General features: G+C 35.6%; 1 protein-coding gene across 8 annotated transcripts in view; it reads left to right on the top strand.

The window, feature by feature from the left end:
* NBEA (neurobeachin) overlaps positions 1-20,208 on the top strand; it is a 467,825-nt gene that overhangs the window by 235,424 nt on the left and 212,193 nt on the right. For all 8 annotated transcript variants that reach the window (XM_032099592.1, XM_032099586.1, XM_032099589.1 and 5 more), the window contains 2 exons: positions 8,464-8,572; positions 12,645-12,811. In XM_032099592.1, coding sequence (XP_031955483.1) covers positions 8,464-8,572; positions 12,645-12,811 — 276 coding nt within the window. The remainder of the gene's footprint in view (positions 1-8,463; positions 8,573-12,644; positions 12,812-20,208) is intronic.

Genomic DNA, 20,208 nt, shown 5'->3' on the forward strand with positions numbered 1-20,208 from the left:
TATCTTGAGACCGGAAAGGTCCCACAATACTTGTGCATCAGAGTTAGAACTCTACATTCTGAATGGATGGACAGCTAAATAGGTAAAAAGCTTACTACTTAAATGGGGTACAGGGTTTGTGGTTAATTGGTTGTACCTTAGCTTGATGTTTTTGACAAGCAGAGTATCACAGGGATCTATCCTGCCTAAGAGATGGATTTTAGGTCATGATCTATAAGTCTTTCAGAGCTTGATTACTATCCTCATCATCCATTTCCATCCCCCTTTATGCTTTCACAACACTCACTTCTTTAGAGATGATCTTGTTCCTTTCATTTAAATATTTTCCTTTATTTTTTACATAATTTCTCATTTTAATTAGGAGTAGTCTAATTATAATATAAATTTAAGGCAAGATGAGACTATATTTAATCTCAGATTTAAAATTTTAAACTTTGCTTCTGTAATTCCATCTCTGTACCTAAATGTACTTTCTGCCTTTAGCCATGAAAATATATATTTTAGCGTATCCACCTACCTGGATCTCTGAGCATATTTAAAATTCACAGGAAGCCATTTCCTTTTAAACCTTGTTTTGTTGAAATATTTTGAAAAAATAACAATGTTTAAATAGTCTGGAAATTAGTGTTTCTTTAAATTTGGATGAATTGCTGATTCAATCCTGAAAGGAGGCTCATAAAGGCTTATATTCTTTCCTTGTTACCTCAACTGGGATTGTGGGGTAACTGCATCAAATTTTCTTTTGGACATCCCCCGTTGCAGTTTGGCAGTTCTAATGTGTTTGGTTTGTGGTAAATTATTTCACAGCCATTATTCACTGTCTGCAATACTTAAATGTTCAGGCACGTGTTAAAAGGTATATCTATAGTGCCACTTGCCACATTTGATTTATGATGTGCATCTGCAGTTGGGTCTCTAAATAGCTCTCAAAGAACTGATTTAGTAGTAGGGTCCAAAATAAATACTGTTCTTTGTTTCTGTTTTGATAATGATCTGGATTACAGGACAGAATGAGGACCTCACCTGAATCATCCAAGAATGCAAAATATTTGGTCTTCAGACTATATGGAGCTCAGGGCTACCAGAACAACTTGCAAAGGATTCTGGTCTGATGTGCAAAATCCAGTATACGCAAATACAGTCAGAAAATAACACTGGAGAAGCAGTAGCAGTGAGAAACCATAAATAAATAAGAAAAATGATGTTTGATTATTCTGTCTTTGACAGATATAACCAAATTCCAGTGCTTTATTGTCACCCTCACCAAGTGTAACTTTTGATTGGAGGAATCCTTTATTAACTGTGTGTGGGCATTCTATGGAAATTTATCCTAGATAAATCTAATATCGTCTTCCTTTAGTAGAGGATTCCTGTCACAGATACTTCTGTAAAAGTGAGCACTGAATGTCTGTATTTCTACTCCAGCCATATATGAGCTTGGGTCTCTTGTTTACATGTGCTTCTTCATAATCTTGTCGCCCTTACTATAGCCATCCTTGTCCTACCTCCAGAGTAGTAGTTTGTGTTAGACAAAGCATACATTGTTATGGTAACCATCTGTGTATTTGTGGGGTCAGTACACCTACGGTTCTTAGGATCTGTTATAGGTTTTGGGGTATCCTTTCCCCTAGCATTGCCTGATCAGGTCATATCTCAAAGCAGATGCTGATTCTGAGATAAAAGCCATCAGTTATAACTGCTGGGCAAGGATGTTTACTATCCAGTAAACATATTTCAAAGAGACAGATTCCTCTTGATTTAGAAAATTCCTCTGCAAAATAGAAAATCTTTATGGGGGGTGGAACAGATTCTTTGTAGTCAACTCTGAGTTTCATTGAATCTGTTACACCTTCTTTGACATTTCTGAAACATTAATAGTTACCTTTCATGAAATTTATCTTGTCAATGTCCTTATGTTGTAGATCCATAGCCAGTGTTTGCATGCTATAATTTCAAACTTTTCTCTCCCATCATTCCTCTCTTGCAAGAAATGAGACCTCCGTGTTAGACATTACTTTCCAAAATTTATAGGAATTTACTTTCAAAGTATTCATAGCAGTACTGCATCTTGTGGAACTTCAAACTCTTCAAGTTAAACTAGTTTATGAATCCTATTACAGATATCAGGTGCAATGATAGGTTTCATTTCTTATGAATGCCATTAAGAGTAATAATTTTCAAACCAACTGTTTGATGTGGCACATTTCCAGGCTGGGTTTTTTGTTTTTGTTTGTTTGGTTTTTTTTTAAATTAAGCTATGGGCATATGATGAAAGTAAGTCAGAGAAACATCTGTTTCCCTGGACATGGGAGTTGGCAGAATTTCAGGAATGAGTAGAGGAAGCAAGATCTTAGCTAAATTATAACAAATGTTCATTTGGTAATCTATTTTGAAAATTACTATTTGGGAATGATCAGGGTTTTTAGTTTATTTCCAATGAAGGAATGACTGGGCAAAGTAAGCTCAATCATTTTATCTAGCAGTGTAAAAACAATGAGCCCCTTCTCTCTGTGTGAGATTATTGCTAGGAACAACTGACTGCAGGGCAGCAAAGCCCAGTTAGCATAGCTAGTGAGATAAGAATTTTCATCCTTCAGTTCTAATAGGTGTACAGATTCACATCTAGATGTGTTGCAAGCATTTTGTGGTTTTTTACAGGTTTCCAATACAGTCTGTGTATAGTCTTATCACCATCTCTTTTTCCAAAACTAAAAAACTTCTTCCAGGCACTGGCTATTTATCTGAATGACTTCGTGGAATGTGGTACTCCACAATCCAGCCTTTTTAAACTCCATTATCTGTAAAACAGGGGTTTCTGATTGGTTACACATACTTTTTCACAAACGTGTAAGCACTCTGGAATTCTAAAGTAACTTTGCTGAGGACAGAATTCTGGAAAGCTAGCTACATGGATTTAAAATAGCTTCTTACCTACTCCCAAACAATATTTACAAATAACTCATATTTATGAATAGTCATGTCCTGAACTTGCTCTCAATCTTGTCTTGCTCGTAAGTCTGAGATTCTTCCATTTTTAGCTTAAGGAGACCCCACCATTTATTCCTACAGATACTTAAGCCCTGTCATGCTTATTATGAAGTACCAGTTTATTTTAATTAGAGTTTTTTCCATATCTTCAGCTGAAAACTCCACAAAGCTAATTTCTCTGTAGAAGGATTTGAGGCACAAGTGATTTCAGACGCTTTGTTGGTGGATTCCTTATTGAAAGTCTTTTGATTCAGTCTAAAACCAAGTCAAAGCTGTTTCCAAGTAAAGGAACTTAATCTGTGGTTTGTAAATTTGTGGACATTAATATAAATCAAGCTTGTCTGGGTGAAGAGAAACTGTAAGTTACCAAGTCACGTTTAATCTCTACCTTATGCGGTAAGGATTGGCACACAGAGAGGAGATAAGATTTTTTGCTGGTTATCAGTTCTTGATTGAGATCAGCTCATCTGGCAAGCACAGATGTCTTCAATACTGGTAGGAGTTTCAGTGGTGCAACTGAAGAACACAGGATAAAGCCAAACATTTTTCAAGGTCAATTCTTAAACTTTTTTTTAACTCAGGACTTTTGTTTTTGTAAATCGTGAATTACTGCGAGTGAGTATAAAAAGTACAGCAAGCCTGTGGTGAAACTTCTCATAAAACTCCTTAGCGCTTTAGAAGTACTACTTATGTAGAAATTTATAAGTATGACCAGAAGGCCTGATTCCTCACTGTCTCAACATTACTGTAGCTACTAGGTCTGTTGAGGGTGGTGCTTGCTAAGACAGGATGAGGTTTACAAGAGTGAATGAGAACAGTGGCTCTAACTCAGTCACAGTGATAAGGATATCTCACTAAAGAACACATTTTATTTCCAAAGGAGAATAAAAATTGTACAGCTCTCGAATTTTAGGTCATCCCTTTGTATAGCAAGTATACATGCATTCTTGTGCCTCAAGCTCCTTCTTGCTGGGATTGGTCACTCCAGTACAGGACGATGGTCAGGGAAAGATAGAGGATAGACTTTTCCCCAAAAAGGGAATGCTCTGTAAAAAACTGTGGATGGGAAACCTGGTTGGATAGATGACAGAAATATCAATCAGGATATATTGGGTGGGTTTCAAACCTGCATTAATATAAATGTTATACAATGTAATGTACTACATAAATATTTTATAATGTTACAGTACATGGAATTCATATTCTTGAAAATATATGCTAATGGCTGGATCTTTTGGAAATATCTGAGGAAGTAAAAGACAAATCTATCACTGAAATTTTCGTGTGCAAAATCATAGAACATAGTGCTAAGAAAAAGGGAAACACCATTTTAGAATTGCATCAGAAAGAGTTTCCATTGAAATAAGGCAGCAATTATGTTACAATGTAAATAGTAACTAGAATTTGTCTAGAATATAGTTTTGGATATGCACTTGTAGAAAAGGTAAAATTTAGCTATGATATTAGTAAAACTCCTCTTATCAATTGTTTTGCCACACAAGAAAAGTCAGAGAGACGGTTTACTTAGCATAATAAATAGGGATACATGGAATATCCGGAGATTGTCAGAAGGAAGAATTGTGTAAACCTAAGGGCAAGGTTTGTGTAAAATGAGACCGTAAAGACTGCTGAAGAATACATTTGGATTGGAAAGTAAAAGAGTTTTAAGCTTCAGAGAACCTTCCAAAGCTGTGTGGGAGGCAAGAAACTCAATCACATTTTCATACACTGAAGACCCATTTCACGAAGTAGATTTCATGAAAATGCCTTTCATAAACTTATGAAAGATTTGAAAGATTTTGAATGACGTAGCTGCCTTTGCAATGAAGGAGGGAGTTTGCTGACCTAGAGATCCTTGTTCTTTTCTCTTACTTGTAGCGTGTGAAGGGAGATTTTTAATTTTTTTTTTAAATATATGTTGGAAGCCTTTGATACTACTGAGGGTAAGTTTTCTCCTGATTTGGGATTCTTTCTGAATAATTTCTTTTTTTTTTTCTTTGAGAATCCAAAAGAAGTTGTAGACACTTTTTCTCAAGCCAAAAAGTTGGAGGTTTCTTTTTTTATTTAATCTTATGCCATGCATGCGATTGAATTAATCAGGATTTAGATAAATTGGTTAGTATTCAAAGGATGACAACATTATCACGCTTTTTCATCAGGTATAAACCAGTTAAGACAGTACACTGAGTAATGCTGTGTCTATATGAATCTGAGATTCAATCAGAGTTAGCTGGCTATGATATAATCCAGTAAACAGTTTTGCTATCTTTTACTTAATAGGAATGTAGTTTGAGAATACATGGTAGCTTTCAGTTAGAACTAAAAATCAATACCAAAAATTATTTTTTAATAGGGCTTTTAAAAATCAAGAAATAAGTTTCTTTTAATAAGTAGAGCAAGCACAGAAGCAAGTACCTTTGCAAAAACCTCTGTAAGACAAGATGTTGCTTCCTCAACCTTGTAGTTGCTGCCTCTCAGTGATGACACATTTAACTGCTTTAATTTATTATGCTTCTATTTTCAGCCCTACATTCTTGCATTTGCAAATCAAAGCATCCAGGTCAAGGCTTCTTTTGTAGCCACGCAAGATTTTTAAATGATGGCCTGGATTTTCACCCTTCCTTTTTTCAAAGTGTCTTTCTGTCAAGTGATTTTAGGATTAGCATGATTACTAAGGATCTTCTAGATGGAAAAACATAGTTTACTTAGTCTTTGAAGTTCTACCTTAGGTGCATACAAGCATCTAAGGTAAGTGAATCACAGTATGTCCCTTATTAACACACATTGATGCCATATTATTTAATTGATACAGTTTTAATAGGCTGTGGCCTCACTTTTGTGATAATCCTAATTTGTTAAAGATCGTACAAACAGTTTTTCATTTTTTTCTTGAAGAAGTCACAATCAGTGATAGATATGTGAGAGTGCATGAAGAAAATGGCAAGACACAGTCGAAATAATACTGAGATATCCCATAGATAAGGCTTTTGACAATAAACAAAAGGTACATATGGTGTCACCAGCAATTTCAGCCATCTGATTTGAATCTGCTGCTGCATGACTATAAAAGTTTTCATTTTCTGTAAAGCAGACAGACATTTCCCTATGTATTGGCAAGAGATTTATTTATAACTTGTGTGAATTAGCAGTCTCTGAGGATCCATTTGAAGGTCCTTGTACTTGTAGGTACATAAATGGGCACAGGGAATGTGAACACTTCTTACTACAGATAAATACAACCAAGATTAATGTGGTATTTATTTATCATTGCTCATGAACAGAGGCCACTTAGATTTTTTGTTGGGTTTTTGGTGGGCTTTTTTGAGCAGATGGGGGGTGTTGAGATATGAAAACTGCCCAGATCTCCCAAATAATAAACCCAGTGGCTTGAAGTTAGTTTTCATCTTTTCTCAGCAAATTCCTGGTGATAGGAAATGCCTAAGAAGCCTATTCATTTCACCTGAAGCCATTTGGATCTAGAATTCTTGTCTGGACCACAGCTGGAGCATTTGCACTATGCTCCATTTATTCCATAGTTCATTCAGGAAGGAATGTGCAGCCAGTAGACACTGGAAATCTGTGTGTTCAGTTTTGAAAACCTAGCTTCCAGATTGTTACTATAATATGTAAAATTTCCGGAAGACCTGTGATACACAATTTCATTAGAGATATTAAACACTCAAATCTAGTATTTGCTCATTTTAGAGAAGCTTGTCTATGTCATGAATCACAGAGTGGCTGGGGTTGGAAGGGACCTCTGGAGATCATCTAGCACAGCCCCAGGTTCAACTAGAGCAGGTTGCACAGGTTTGCATCCAAGTGGCTTTTGAATTTCTCCAAGGAAGGAAACTCCACAGCCTGTCTGGACACCCTGTTGCAGTGCTCTGTCACCCACAAAGTAAAGACATTTTTCCTCATATGCAGCTGGATCTTCCTGTGTTTCACTTTGTGCTCATTGCCCCTTGTCTTGTCGCTGAGCACCACTGAAGGGTCTGTCCCCATCCTCTTGACACCCACTAATGTTCATTCCTAATCCATATCTGAGGACAGTCCTACCATTAGCTCTTAACAATAAAGATCTGCACATTTAGCAGTAATAAAATACTGAAGCATATTGTCCAGCAGGGTAGATTAAAAAATAAAGCTAAATTTGGAAGACTGCAGTGTAGGCAACTTTATAATTTACAAAATTTTTTTGCTTTGAAAATAGCAAAGGGTTAGATATAATAAAAATGGTTATTAAAAGCATGAATATCCTCTGTGAAACCTTGATCCAAGTTTTCTTCTCTTTATCTCTAAAACACAGGCCCCAACCTTTATGGCTTCCCTTGCCATGCACACATATTGAATATTAGCTCAGGGTAAGTGGTTTCCTCCCTTCACACATGGTAGAACACACCAAAGGAGGCAAGAACAGAGTTCAGATCTTTCCATCTTGCAGGTGTAAGGTCTAGTAATCATGACTTTCATTTCTAATAATAATGAATTTTACCTGTGGTGCTTCTAACACCAAACACCAACCTTAGGGTTGAGTTTGCTAAAATTTTCACAGCCTTAATAGAAGAAACTGAAATTCTTTCCCTGATGCTGAAAGAAGGAAAATCCCAGACTATATTCCACTTTCACAGAAAAAGAAACAGTTCTTCTTGATCCTAAACAGACCTGGCAGATCATTGCATCCAGAAAGATATTTCCTCCCTGCTGATAAGAAGAGCAGAGTAATTTTTAATATAATGGCCAACCCTAGATATGGACCATAGGGCAAGAAAGCAGCTGGTTCCATTCTTGCTGCCCAAAAAGATGTGAGCATTTTTAACAGTGTTGTTTATGCTGCAATTTTATTATGCACCTCATGGTATTTTGTGGTCTTTACAAAAGTCTTAAGTTAATGTGTCTGACTGACATCCTCAGCCTCAGTCCAGTCTTAATCTGTTTTTTCCTCCTTTTTAAGTAAGATTTTTCTATTCCTGATACCTTGGAAACTTGGAAACAAGATGCACTTTTCACTCCAGTGTTTGAAAAAACATGTGAAATATATTGATATTATTTTGCAATTTTAATAGAATTTTAAATCTTCAGTAGTGGCATGACTTTTTAAGACTGAAATTGGAACACCTCTATTTAATATTTTCAATGGTACAAATAAGAGTTTAAGCAGTTGTCTAGATTTTTTAAATGACAATGCAGTATTCGTATTGAGACTACTGTTAAAGACTTACTCAAAATGTATTCTTCCATAAAGAACTTTTCCCTTCGATAATAAATGGAAAACTTTTTTCCATTTAATTTGATTTCTTTCTGCTTTCACGATGCAGAAAAATTTAGATAAAATTGTTTTTTCATTTCAACTAATTTGAAAATTTAATTACAGAAGTTTCACTGATTTTAATTTTTTCCATTGTAAGTAAATCTGCTGAAATAGTTTATTTGAAGTACATCAAATAAAAAGGCTGATTCTGATTTTTCTTATTTTAGATTATTGTGTCATGCAATGAAAGACCATATAGTGCGTGTTGCAAATGAAGCAGAATTTATTTTAAACCGACAAAGAGCTGAAGATGTCCACAAGCACGCTGAGTTTGAGGTAAGCCTGGGAGCTGGTGCATTTCTGCTTCTCTGTTTTCAGTCAGTTGTCACCTAGACTGTAACTCCATGCAATAAAGATTTTTTTTTTTTCTTCCAAGGAAGAAATTTACATTGAAAGCATTTCAAAACTGCTTTTTAAAAGCTTTGGTAAATGTCAAGCACGAGGAATGGGTTTAATTTCTCATCTTGTCACTGAAATTCATAAAAGCATTTACAGCTTGAAGAAACGCCTTAATCAGAATGTCTAATCTGATAGGGTAGACCCTTTGGTTCATGAAGAACTTTCCTGATTTATTGAAAATAGTAATGCAAATTACCTTAATAATTATTTTTGTTGATTTTTTTCAACAGTATGTATGAGTTCAGTAATAAAGCAATTATACACTTAGGGTACTTCATGAAAAATAAGAAATAAAAATGTTTTGTTAAACAGATTTAATATTTTAAGGTCATTTTCTTCGAACATTTTGAATTTTGGAGCACTTTAGAACATTTATTTTTTATAATTTATAGAGTGAAATTTAATACTGCATATCTTTCTTGGTAGTTAGGAATCATTAACCATTGACAGTAAGATTCAGTATTGGAAGATGTAACAGAGTAGCTGGTTCCCATAACTCTTAAATGTCTATAATTCTTATTCTGGAAAGGAGTCGACGCTCTTGCTTTTTCATCAATGAGTGGTACAGTATACAAGTTAAATTACATTGCTTGAAAGTGATCCAAATGTTAGACCCCCCTGTTTTTTAAAATGTCTTCAGTTTAATAGGTTTTTATTTGTTTATACAGGATTAATTTTGTTCCTATTAAAGAAAAAAAAAAGCAGAAGTAATGGTGTAAAGTTAAGACTTCATTTTTGGTGTGACTTTATCAAATATGGGTTTGCATTACTATGGTGTTTCATACAATATTTCATCACTGTTTTTTATAGTTTCTGAACCTGCCTTGTGTTTGCATACCTTGGTGTAGATGTAGGTATATATGTGCAGTCATATATTTCCACATGTTTTACTGCTCAAGTGAACCAGCATTAGCAGTGAGATATACTGACTTAGTATTGATGATAATAAATATCTATATCATTTTATTAATCTGTCAGAAAATGTCAACAAGCACCTGGTGACTAGAAATAGGATCCGGTAATCTTAGTTTTGATGAGGTTTTTATCACCTTGAAACAGCTCTCTTAAATGTGCACTTTGGTGTCCTAGTTTTTGTGCTCCTTGACCTACCTGAAAACTGTGAGACACAGTGATATCTGTTGTCATTTTGAATACACATAACCTTTACTTCATTTTGTCAGAGCAGACAGCAGACACTTGTCATATGGGATTGCAACAACTTTATTACCAAGCTTATACTGGATATTTTGAACGTAGATAAAATTGCATCTACAATTAAGTGTATGTCAGAGTGAAGTTTCATATTGCCTCAACAATAAATAACATTTGATATCTATCAGAGCATCATGCAGTAACCTAAGAGGACAATGGAAGATTGAGTTATCTGCTCTTTGAAGAATACATTGAGGTATAAGATCTGTCAGAACTCTAGACAAAATGAGAATATTCAATTAACTTCTAGCTTCTGTTAGCAAATAAGATTTAGAATATTAACTAAATTCCCTAAAGGAATAGCCTCAAGTCTGTTTTATTGTCTGGTAAAGAAACCAGCACATTTTTCATATATGAAAATTTTCATTACATTTCCTGTAGGAAAAGACCGAGATACACTTTTTAGGCGAGTAAGTTTAAAACTGCAAATCATAAAAGAAAATTGTAAAATGTAGACTGTTTTAAATGTGAAATTCACAAGTACTTAAATAAGGTGATGGTTAAAGTCTGAAAGAATGCTTTATATATTGTCTTTAATAATGGTGGGAATATAACTGAACATTTTATTATTCATCCTACTTGAAAGCAGTAGGGACAAAGAGATTTCTGGTAGTTTTCTACTACATGGCTGTATATCTGTCATTTTGTTTTAATAAACTGTATAGGTGTATGTCCTGGGGTTTAGTACATGTTAATCATTGCTCTCAGCTAGAGAAATGCATGACTATTTTATTTTATTTCTACCCTTTAAACTTTAATTGAATCATTATGGGTGAAATTATTTGGCCCAAGCTGCACCAAGTTACTGTGTCTCCTGCATAGAGGGGAGGCCATAGACCAGCATCTAAGTTTTACTCTGTGACTCCAGTTGTAGTTGCAGCCAGGAAAATTCCTCCCAGAATGGATACTTCACAGTTAACTTTCATTTTGTTAACCTTTGTAATTGTTCAGGAAGAAAAATGAAAATTTAATTTTACTGTCCAATGAGCTGGTGAAATATTAACCTCATTACTAAGGCAGATCATTGTACTAATTGGTGCCTCCCTGTACAAGAAGATAAATTGAAAAATGAATTAACCCTTTATGAATTAGTGTAACCATTGTTCTTTCCCAGATAGATTACTTGAAATAATGTCTGTAAACACAACAGAAAGACCACTGTAAAAATCTTATTGAATGCTAATGTGATCTGTACTAAAAGGGTAGTATGCAGAAATATGAAGAATAAAATATAAGGTATGAGGTTAACTTAATTTTAATTGCTCTTTTGAATACTAGAATATTGGATTCTATTCAGCACTATTACAGCTTTGAGTGTTGGCTAAACGTTCTAAAATGGTTCACAAAAACTGTAAGTGCAAAAATGTGTCTTAAAAGGTATTTTTAATTTAGCTATTTTGAGAACAATCTGGCCTTTAATTTATACCTAGAAAATTCTACTTTTAGTGGATTTATTTTGATTACTCTGGCTGCATTCCCTTTCTTTAGACATTATGAAAGAATTTTGATGAGGAGGAGAAATTGAGTTTGAACTTAGCATGATTTTGAGAAGAGAAGTGGAAAAGTATTGTCCTTATACATAAAGAAAGGATTTATGAAAACAAAAATACACTACGGAATTCTGGCAGTTTAGAAACAAATTTGTGAGAAACTTAAGAACCACAGTATTTATTTTAGAGGTAGTCTTCTCTCAAAGGAAACATGATGGAAATATTAGATTTTTTTCAGTTTAAAAGATGAGGGATTTTTTTATCCATTAGGTTTTTAGAAGAGGTAGTATGTTATCAAAATTTTGCCTGTTGTGGTATGAAATAGAAAATATACGCCGTAGTTTTGTAGTTTAGCATCTGTAGTAATAAAATAATCAAATAACTTTTTAATTTCAGGTCTTAATATAATCTAAAGATCAAAATCAGTGTACGTAATTTTTTGTTGTATATTATCCTATGTATGTTAGAGCTGTATTTTATACCTGACAACATGTGAAACATTTACAAAGAAAGACTAACTTCTAAGGTTAGCCTTGCATGGCCACACATATACACATGCAGAGGTGTATAGTTTAATGGTTTTAATTGCAATTCTGTTGCCTTTGCCCTTGGTATCTCAATTTTTTCATGTTCTGAGTGCTTTTTTATGGATAATATATAGTAGTAGAACCATTTCAATTGAATCGTGTCATGGTTTAGAAATAGTACTACAGAACAATTCAGTGTCCCCACCAAGACTCTCCTAAACCAGACACTCTTTGGTCACTTCCACGCCCCTTCCATGGTGGAGTTGAGACTGGAGGCACAAAAGGTGAAAATCACGAGTTGAGATAAGAACAATTTACTGGAAACAGCAATGAGATAAGAAAGAGAACAGTAACAGCAACAATATTAATAAGAAAAGGTATAAGACAAAGAAGTGGTTTACTCAGTAAGTAAAACAAGACTGGACCCCATTTTGCCTGCCACACTTTCTCCCTGACCAGAGAGACAGTCTTCCTTACTCCTGCCCCTGGCAAGTGACATGAGATAGCATCAAATAACATTAGGGTTTGAACATTCCTCCCTTCCAGCTTCTGTAAAAAATTAACCCTCTGCTGGATGAAACTAGGACAAATGACATGTCCTATTCTTCTGAAAAGTATTTTAATGAGTTTTTTTCATATTGAAAGAGTTTAATAAATAATAATTTTAAGGCAATCATGAATAGCCTGTCTTTAATCAAGTGGATGCTCTTTCATTCCCAGTCGCAGTGTGCTCAGTACGCGGCTGACCGGAGAGAGGAGGAGAAGATGTGTGATCACCTCATCAGTGCTGCTAAGCATCGAGATCATGTTACGGCCAACCAGCTCAAACAGAAGATACTCAACATACTAACAAATAAACATGGTGCCTGGGGAGCTGTTTCTCACAGGTAAGCTGCAAATGTAAAAAGTGTGGGGCTTTAAACATTACTTTCAAAGTTTGAGAGAAGCAGGTATTGTGTAACTGAAACATGATTTTATTAGGAGTTTAAATGTACTTAAGTGTAGCCTGTGCAAAGCTGAACATAACCAAAGTGCAGCTAAATTACGTGGGTATTCCTATTAAAAAATTAATTTTAAAAATATCTAAAATATGTAATTTCTTCTCTACATAACTGATACAGTATTTGAAGCTTTATTCAGAGCCCTATTGAGTACTGGTTTTAAAAGTTCATTCTATTCAGCATGGAGGTGAAATTAAATGTACATACATCATGCCAAAACTAAGAGCCTTGCTCTTCTGGATCACAAAAATAGCCAGTGGCTAAGGTGCTGACCCTCATGTGGAGGACTTGAGCTGAAATTACTCCTTTCCTTCATTCAGAGCAAGGTCTTGAACCTGGGTCTCTCATGCGAGTGCCGTGTCTGTGAAAGCAGAGACTGCCAAGTCTCTCTCTTGTTTGTGCGTTCTAGCCACAAACACTTGATCATTTATTCAGAGTGAAAAAACTCAAACAAAAGAAATCAAAGAAATCCTGCTCCCAGATAAACACAATTTTACTGCTTGATTTCCCGTTTAAATTCCTATTTGTCTGCTCTGAATCACGAAGAGAATAGAAAACTCCATTTTAGCTCTGATAAACCTTTTCAGTAAAAAACATAGTTGAGATGGGTAGTACAAAAACTTTTTTCTAGATAAATATTCTTAAAAAAATATATTTGCATTTATGCTGACTACATAGAATTTAAGCCTATTAGAAAAGTTGCCAACTAATAAATTTGACATGTCAGCAGTGAGGTTTATTAACTAGCACATATACTGTTCATTCTTTTTGTAATTCTATCTAGTTTGTTCTTGAAGTTATACCATGTTTAAAATAAAAAGGAAATTTTTCATGTTCATTACCCCTGTTTCTTCTAAAGAAATCACTCTCTCCTGGATGATGATGGAGATGTATTTATTTTTTAAAATGGTAGAATCTGTGGAAATTCAGTCTTACAGAAACTGTTGTCTAACACCAGAGATGTTCTGGTGGAAATTACAAAAATGATAAGTAGAAAATTGTGATATGGTTAATTCAAAACAGGTTTAGTTCATAAAGGATGCTCAAGTTATGTCTAGTTGAGGCTTAAAGCTGCGTGCCTGGAGAAATGAACATGCTGAAAATAAATGCAATTTTCAGTCCTTTTAATGTCTTTGAATAATGAATAACAAGTTTTGAATAACGTTGTTACTCGACTTTGTGAATGGCTGCAGGCACTTTGCAGACTTAAATCAGTTCCTGTTTACTACCTTTTCCGGGTGACTCTGTCTTCTTAGGGCCAAGTAACTTTTATCTCCTGGACTGTTGATGGCATCCTAAATGGCAACAGTCCTTTGCTGCAGCTTTTTTTCTCTTGAGTCCATGATAGTTTCTGATGGGCCATAAAGTAGCTTGACACCTGTGACAAACCTATGAAATTTCTTGCACTGACCAAAAGAAACTCTTATTTTATCCCTGTCACACAAGTTGCCCAGTGTTGTCTGCTTCTCAGTTACTGGCAGAGCTGCTTTCCCATTTTTGGTGCTTGCAGTGCTAGGTGCAGTGGTTGGCTTGGTTGTGTTTTAGCTGCAGGCAGCAGCTTAACCTGGAGAAGAGGGACATGGTGACAGTAAAAGGTCTCCAAGTGGGATTCCCCACTTGCAGGAACCAGCTGGGAAATGGCCTTGCACTGCAGGTTTGGCCATGTATGCCATGGTAGTTTTGTGATCCAGCTCACAAGTGCACCTTCTGTCATGGGACTAGTGGACTGTGAATGGGAAGAACTGGGATGACAGCAGGGAGAGGGAAATGCCCAGTGGAAGAGCCTCTGAGCCTTGTTAGGGACCAACATAACTCAGTGGGCAGATCTGAAAGGCTTTAAGGGTAGAAAATGGAGAGGGGTCTCATTGAACTCCTCAGCCACAGAATGCAAAAAGTGGTGTTAATTAGACAGATACTCTGATACTTTTTTATATGATGGAAATTGAGATGGCTTCCAAAATCATACACACCTCTGGTCTTGGCTGGCATGAGACAAAACAGGACTCAAGTCTCTGTTTTTGGTTCCTGACAAATAGTTACAGCATTAGCAATCTCTTTCTAAACTCATGCTTCTCTGTGCCATGAGAGATACATCCTGACTGGAATACAGAATTACTTTAAAAATACACAAAAACCAGGTTGTCACTCCAGACCTCTACACTTCTGTAGTGATTCTATAATTTCTATTGGAAAAATGTTCCCAGTCCTGAAGGCACACTGCTGTTCAACTTGAGAGCTGGAGACCCTTCATTGAAATGGTGAATTTAGGGAGATCCTTCTCTGGCCCAGAGGGGGTAGGGTAAGAAACAGGCCATCACTTCTGCACAATAAATACTTGGGTAATAGCAATGCCTTTTGGCTTCCAAAATAGATAAGATAAGTAGGAAAATATTCAGGCAGACATGAGTGTGATTCTTCAAAGATTCAAGCTTCCGTTCTCTATCTGCACAGTGGCAGCTGCAGATTTACTGTTAGTTGCAGCATATAGTACAAATATATATAGAATCATAGGATCATTTGGATAGAAAAGGAGCTCTAAGATCATTGAATCCAACCGTTAACCTAACACAGCCAAATCCATCAATAAATGATGTCCTTAAGTGCCACATCCATGTGTCTTTTAAACACCCCCAGGGGTGGTGACTCAACCACCTCTCTGGGCAATTTGTTCCAATGTTTCACAACTCTTTTAGTGATGACATTTTTCCCAGTATCCAATCTAAACCTCTCCTGGCCTAACTTGAGGCCATGTCCTCTTTTCCTATATGTTTTTGTTTATCTTTTCTCAAGATAAACAAACAACTTTCAAGTTCTTTAACATAGATGCTCATGTTACAAAATATTAGGGTTTCGTTTTGTCAAATACAACCCAACTATAAAGAAATTTTTTCCTGGTGTTTGCAGTTCAACACAATGAGCTTCTAAGCCTCTTCAGCTTTTGTGTCTTTGCATAATGTCTTTGCAGAAAGTAGCAACCAGCATTTACTATTTAATCTATAGGTGCCACAAAGCTTACTCTTTGTTCATTAAGAAACAAAGAGACTATTAAGAACCACAGAAGGTTAGTACTGAGAGGAAAAGTGAGAGGTCTGACGTTCTAATGTATTCACATTCTACAGTATTTGTAAATTAGGAACTTTAAATATATTATCGTAAAATCTTCCCAAAATGTCTGAAGAAACAAGAATGAAGTTGGATGGTATGAGCCAACAAAATACCATATAAGACTTGAAATTCTAAGTTAGATTATAGTTATATATACATAGCTTAACTAAAAATATCATAAAATCATAGGTGACTTATATTTTAATTAGCTTCCTAATTAGATATTAATTTATGAAGGTGAAATTAATTATGGACAACTACTCCACAACTTGAATAAATGCCTACAAACACAGTAATACTGTACAGCAAATTCTTGTCTATATGTTAACCAATCAGTGAGTTGGTCTGAGAACATCTTTACTCTTTCATCTCCTTCTGACTAAAAATGATAAATAACAGTTTTGAGAAAAAACTTTCATTTTTATTGTTTTTCAATGTTAGCTTCTTTCCTCTTTCACAAATGTTTCCCCTTTATGTCTTAAGGTGAAACACAAAGTTCTTTTTCTCAGTTTCTTCCAAGTGTGGGCATCAAATCCTCTACAACAAATGGAAGTTTACTGAATCATGTTATTTTAATCTACATATCTCAGACAAAGCATAATAGATTTCTAAATAAATCCCATTAGTTTGTTACAAATCCTGTTCGTGCCCTTAAACGAAACTAATTCTGTTTCCTGCATTTGGGCAATTTGACACTTTTAGGTATCTTCATAATAGCTTGCCCTAAAAATACTTGTTTTCCCTTTTTTAATTTCAGCACTATACCAAAATTTAAATTCTGCAGGTTTTTCCCATTCAGATGAGAAATTGATGAGCTGGTTATTTCCTTGATGTATTGTCACTTGTTCAGAGGGAATATGCAACATCAGGAAGAATCAAACAGGGTGTTTCATATCTTAGTGTTCCAAGCTTCTTTAAGCCAGCACTTACCCTTAGCTTTTTTCAGGGTTATAGTTTTCATGCCACAACATATGCTTCCTTCTGCCTTCTCTGTCAGCTTCATATGGTGCTTCTCTTCCTCCCCATCTGCATCTCTCCCCATACACATCTTTCTCTTTAAAAAAAAAAAAAAATTAAAACTTCTCTGTACACACAGTTCAAATTCCTTATCAACCATATTTATGCCTATGTTTTGGGCCATAAGCTGTTACTGTCTTATTTCAGCTTCTTGGTTTTATCAGATACCTCAACTTTTCAAAAACTTTAATTCAAGAATATTGAATATATATATCTCTACCTTACAGTTTGTATAGGTTTAAGGCAATTTAGGGCAATAAAAAGAGTTCAGAGTTCCAATTAGCTTTCAAAATCTAAATATGAAATACTTGTCATAGATATTTTCACACGATCAGTTTTGATATTCACAGGAGGACTACTATAATGAGAAAAATGACATTTAAAAATGAGACTTGGTTCTCTTGCTTTCTGTGATTTAATGAAGGAGGTTCCACCTACATTAAAGCAGCTATACCAAATAGCAAGTATACAAGGGCTTTTTCTGTTCAAATCCATCTTTGGTTAAACTAGACACCCATAACAAATTAATCATTCATGGTGGAGGGCAGAGCTGTCAAACTCATTCTATGGTGAAGACCAAATTCGTCTGGGGAGACAGGCTGGAAATAAAAAGTTTCTTGCCAGACAGCTAGTTTTTTCTCTCTCTGCAGCATGTGCTTCTGAAGAGTTTGGGTTCTGCTGGGGGCCAGAAGGATGAGAGCGGAAAGAGAACTCCCTTTCCCAAGCCCATGGGGGTTGGCAGTTAAATAAGTTGATTCTGGAAAAACACTGTTTACAGCAAGGGAGACCAGATCACAGGAATTTAGAAAGTTGTTTCCCCTACAGCCATCCTTTGGCATTCTCTGACTCTATCTCTATACTAGCTGCTGTCTTAGGAAATTCAGAGAGGCACAGAACCTATTCTAACCACCACTGCAAATCAGCTTAATCTGGTTTAGCTATTCATTCATTTCTGGCTCATTTTAACGGCTAGGCATAAATTACAAAGGGAGCTTTAGAACAGTGGAAAAGATGTAGGACCAGATCCTGTCTACTGGATCCAGAAGCGTGTTTGACATGCCCTTTCTTAGAGGGCCTCTTAAGGTTCTGCATTTTTTCCACATACTCTGTAAGAACTATGATTTTTCTGTAGCTGGAATTGCTGGAAATTGTTTTTTTGGCAGAATATATTCTTCAAAATTGGTCTGATAGAACTGCACACTTTTTAGCTTATTAGCTATCCTGTTACAAGTTCCAAATATTTAGTTTTGAGATGATTTCATCACAATAAAACATTAAGAAAATATTTGTCTGTCTTCTGTTGTTTTTACTTTACTGCACTACTTGAGAGACCTTGAGATCAGCAAATGTTTCAGCAACATATTTTCAGTCCAGTATTAGTTATCCATCTATAGCAGGATTTGAACATGAGTGAGATGATTTTGTTAATCTGATTGCTCTAATGTAGTATTTTACGTTTCAATCAACTTTTTAAATTTCTTACTATGCTTTCAACTGCATGTCTGCTCCACTCATTGCATACCCTCTGCCTTCCTTCCTCCTTGACTGCTAACCACTGTTGGTGGAAGGCAGAGACTGTTTGAAGGAGCTGAGGATTTTGACAAGCATGACAGAAAAAGGGGGATGGGAGAATTCTGTATCCTTTTCTAATAATAGTTGTAGGGTGGTATTTACAGCATAGAGATAGCTGCCAAGAAAGGAGTGTTGTATAACCAGAGATGAGCTGTACAAGCAACTCCACAATTTGCTTATGTGGGATTTATTCAGTTCTGTATTTGTGCAAGGTTGCTTTGAACTGTGGCGCTGTTCTATGGATTTTTTCCCACAGCTGGAAGAACCTAATAAGAAAATATTTTTTTTGGAAAGAGGTAGTGTTTTCAAATGTTGAGAAATAAGTGGTGCTCAAGAAAGACTTGTTCAACTCTACAGAGAGACTTGTTTATCTCTAGGAAGTACAGCACATTTAATTTCATTATAAAGACGGAAGTCTTCCTTCTTTACCCTGTTTTTTTCCGCTCTACTTCAATATGTTCTCTGTTTCTGCCTAAATTTGGGGTTCCCCTTTTGTTCATGGAAAAAAAAAAAGAGCAAAGCCTCGTAAATTTTGGTTTTATTTGAGACTTAGGGACAAGAGATCCTTAGATGTCAAGTTTCTTTAACTGGAACAGTAATCAGAATACAAATCCAAATTTCATACTGTCAATTTGCCATATATATATTTATTGCAGGACTATACATATACAAAGATGAAGGCCCCCTTTAGCAAACTGAGTGGGAGTTCTGGTCCTCCTTAAGTCTAGCCATGGATTTAGCATGTGCATGCACATGAAGCCATTCAGCTTCCAGGGTACTAGTCACAAGAAGAGCCATAAGGGTTAAGACCTGTGGACCATCCAGCCCTATGACCTTCAACTGTAGCTGAATGATTAAGAAACAGAAAGATAGGACAAGTAGACATGATAAAACTCTACTTAGTCAAGTAGACATCTAAAACTCACTCAGACTCCTTCAATTTTCAACCCCGGATTTCCTGAGGAATGTCAAATTCAGTCAGTCTTGATTTTGAATTTTCCATATCTCGGTAGGGCTTCAAAGTCCCTTCTGCCTTCATGTTTTCCTCCTAGTTCCTGCAGCTGAAACAAACTCTGCAGTGGTTATCAGCAGACCGAGCTCAGTTGCTGATATTAGACAATGTTCCTAGCACCTGTTCTCCTTCTTTTCCTGCCTCCAATTCAGAAAGAAGTACAAACTCAGTAGAAACCACGAGGGAAGAATTTCTCATTGCTGGATACCACTTTGCTCACTTTTCCTCACATGTCTACGTAGTAATACCTGTGCAATACAGCAGTGGATTTCCCATCTTCCCCATATAAAATAATAGAAAGCAAAGAATAAAAAAGGAACAAAAGCCACAGATTTGAAGATTCTGAAAATTTTATGCTTCTAAGAAGGCTGTATTTTCTCAGAAATTGAATTTCTTTGATGCATTCTTTATTTTCTGACATAAAATGGGTGAGAATTTTTAAGTCTTTTTTAAGTACCATTACAATCCAGGGTTCTTTCTCACGTGATGCTTCAAATATATTACAGAAGATAGATGCCAAGCTGTAGATAATTTTTTTTTTCCTAAGAGAAAAACCTGCAGTGGTATTGGTAAAATT

Source organism: Corvus moneduloides, chromosome 2 (assembly GCF_009650955.1).
Source record: "Corvus moneduloides isolate bCorMon1 chromosome 2, bCorMon1.pri, whole genome shotgun sequence".
Taxonomy (NCBI): Eukaryota; Metazoa; Chordata; class Aves; order Passeriformes; family Corvidae; genus Corvus; species Corvus moneduloides.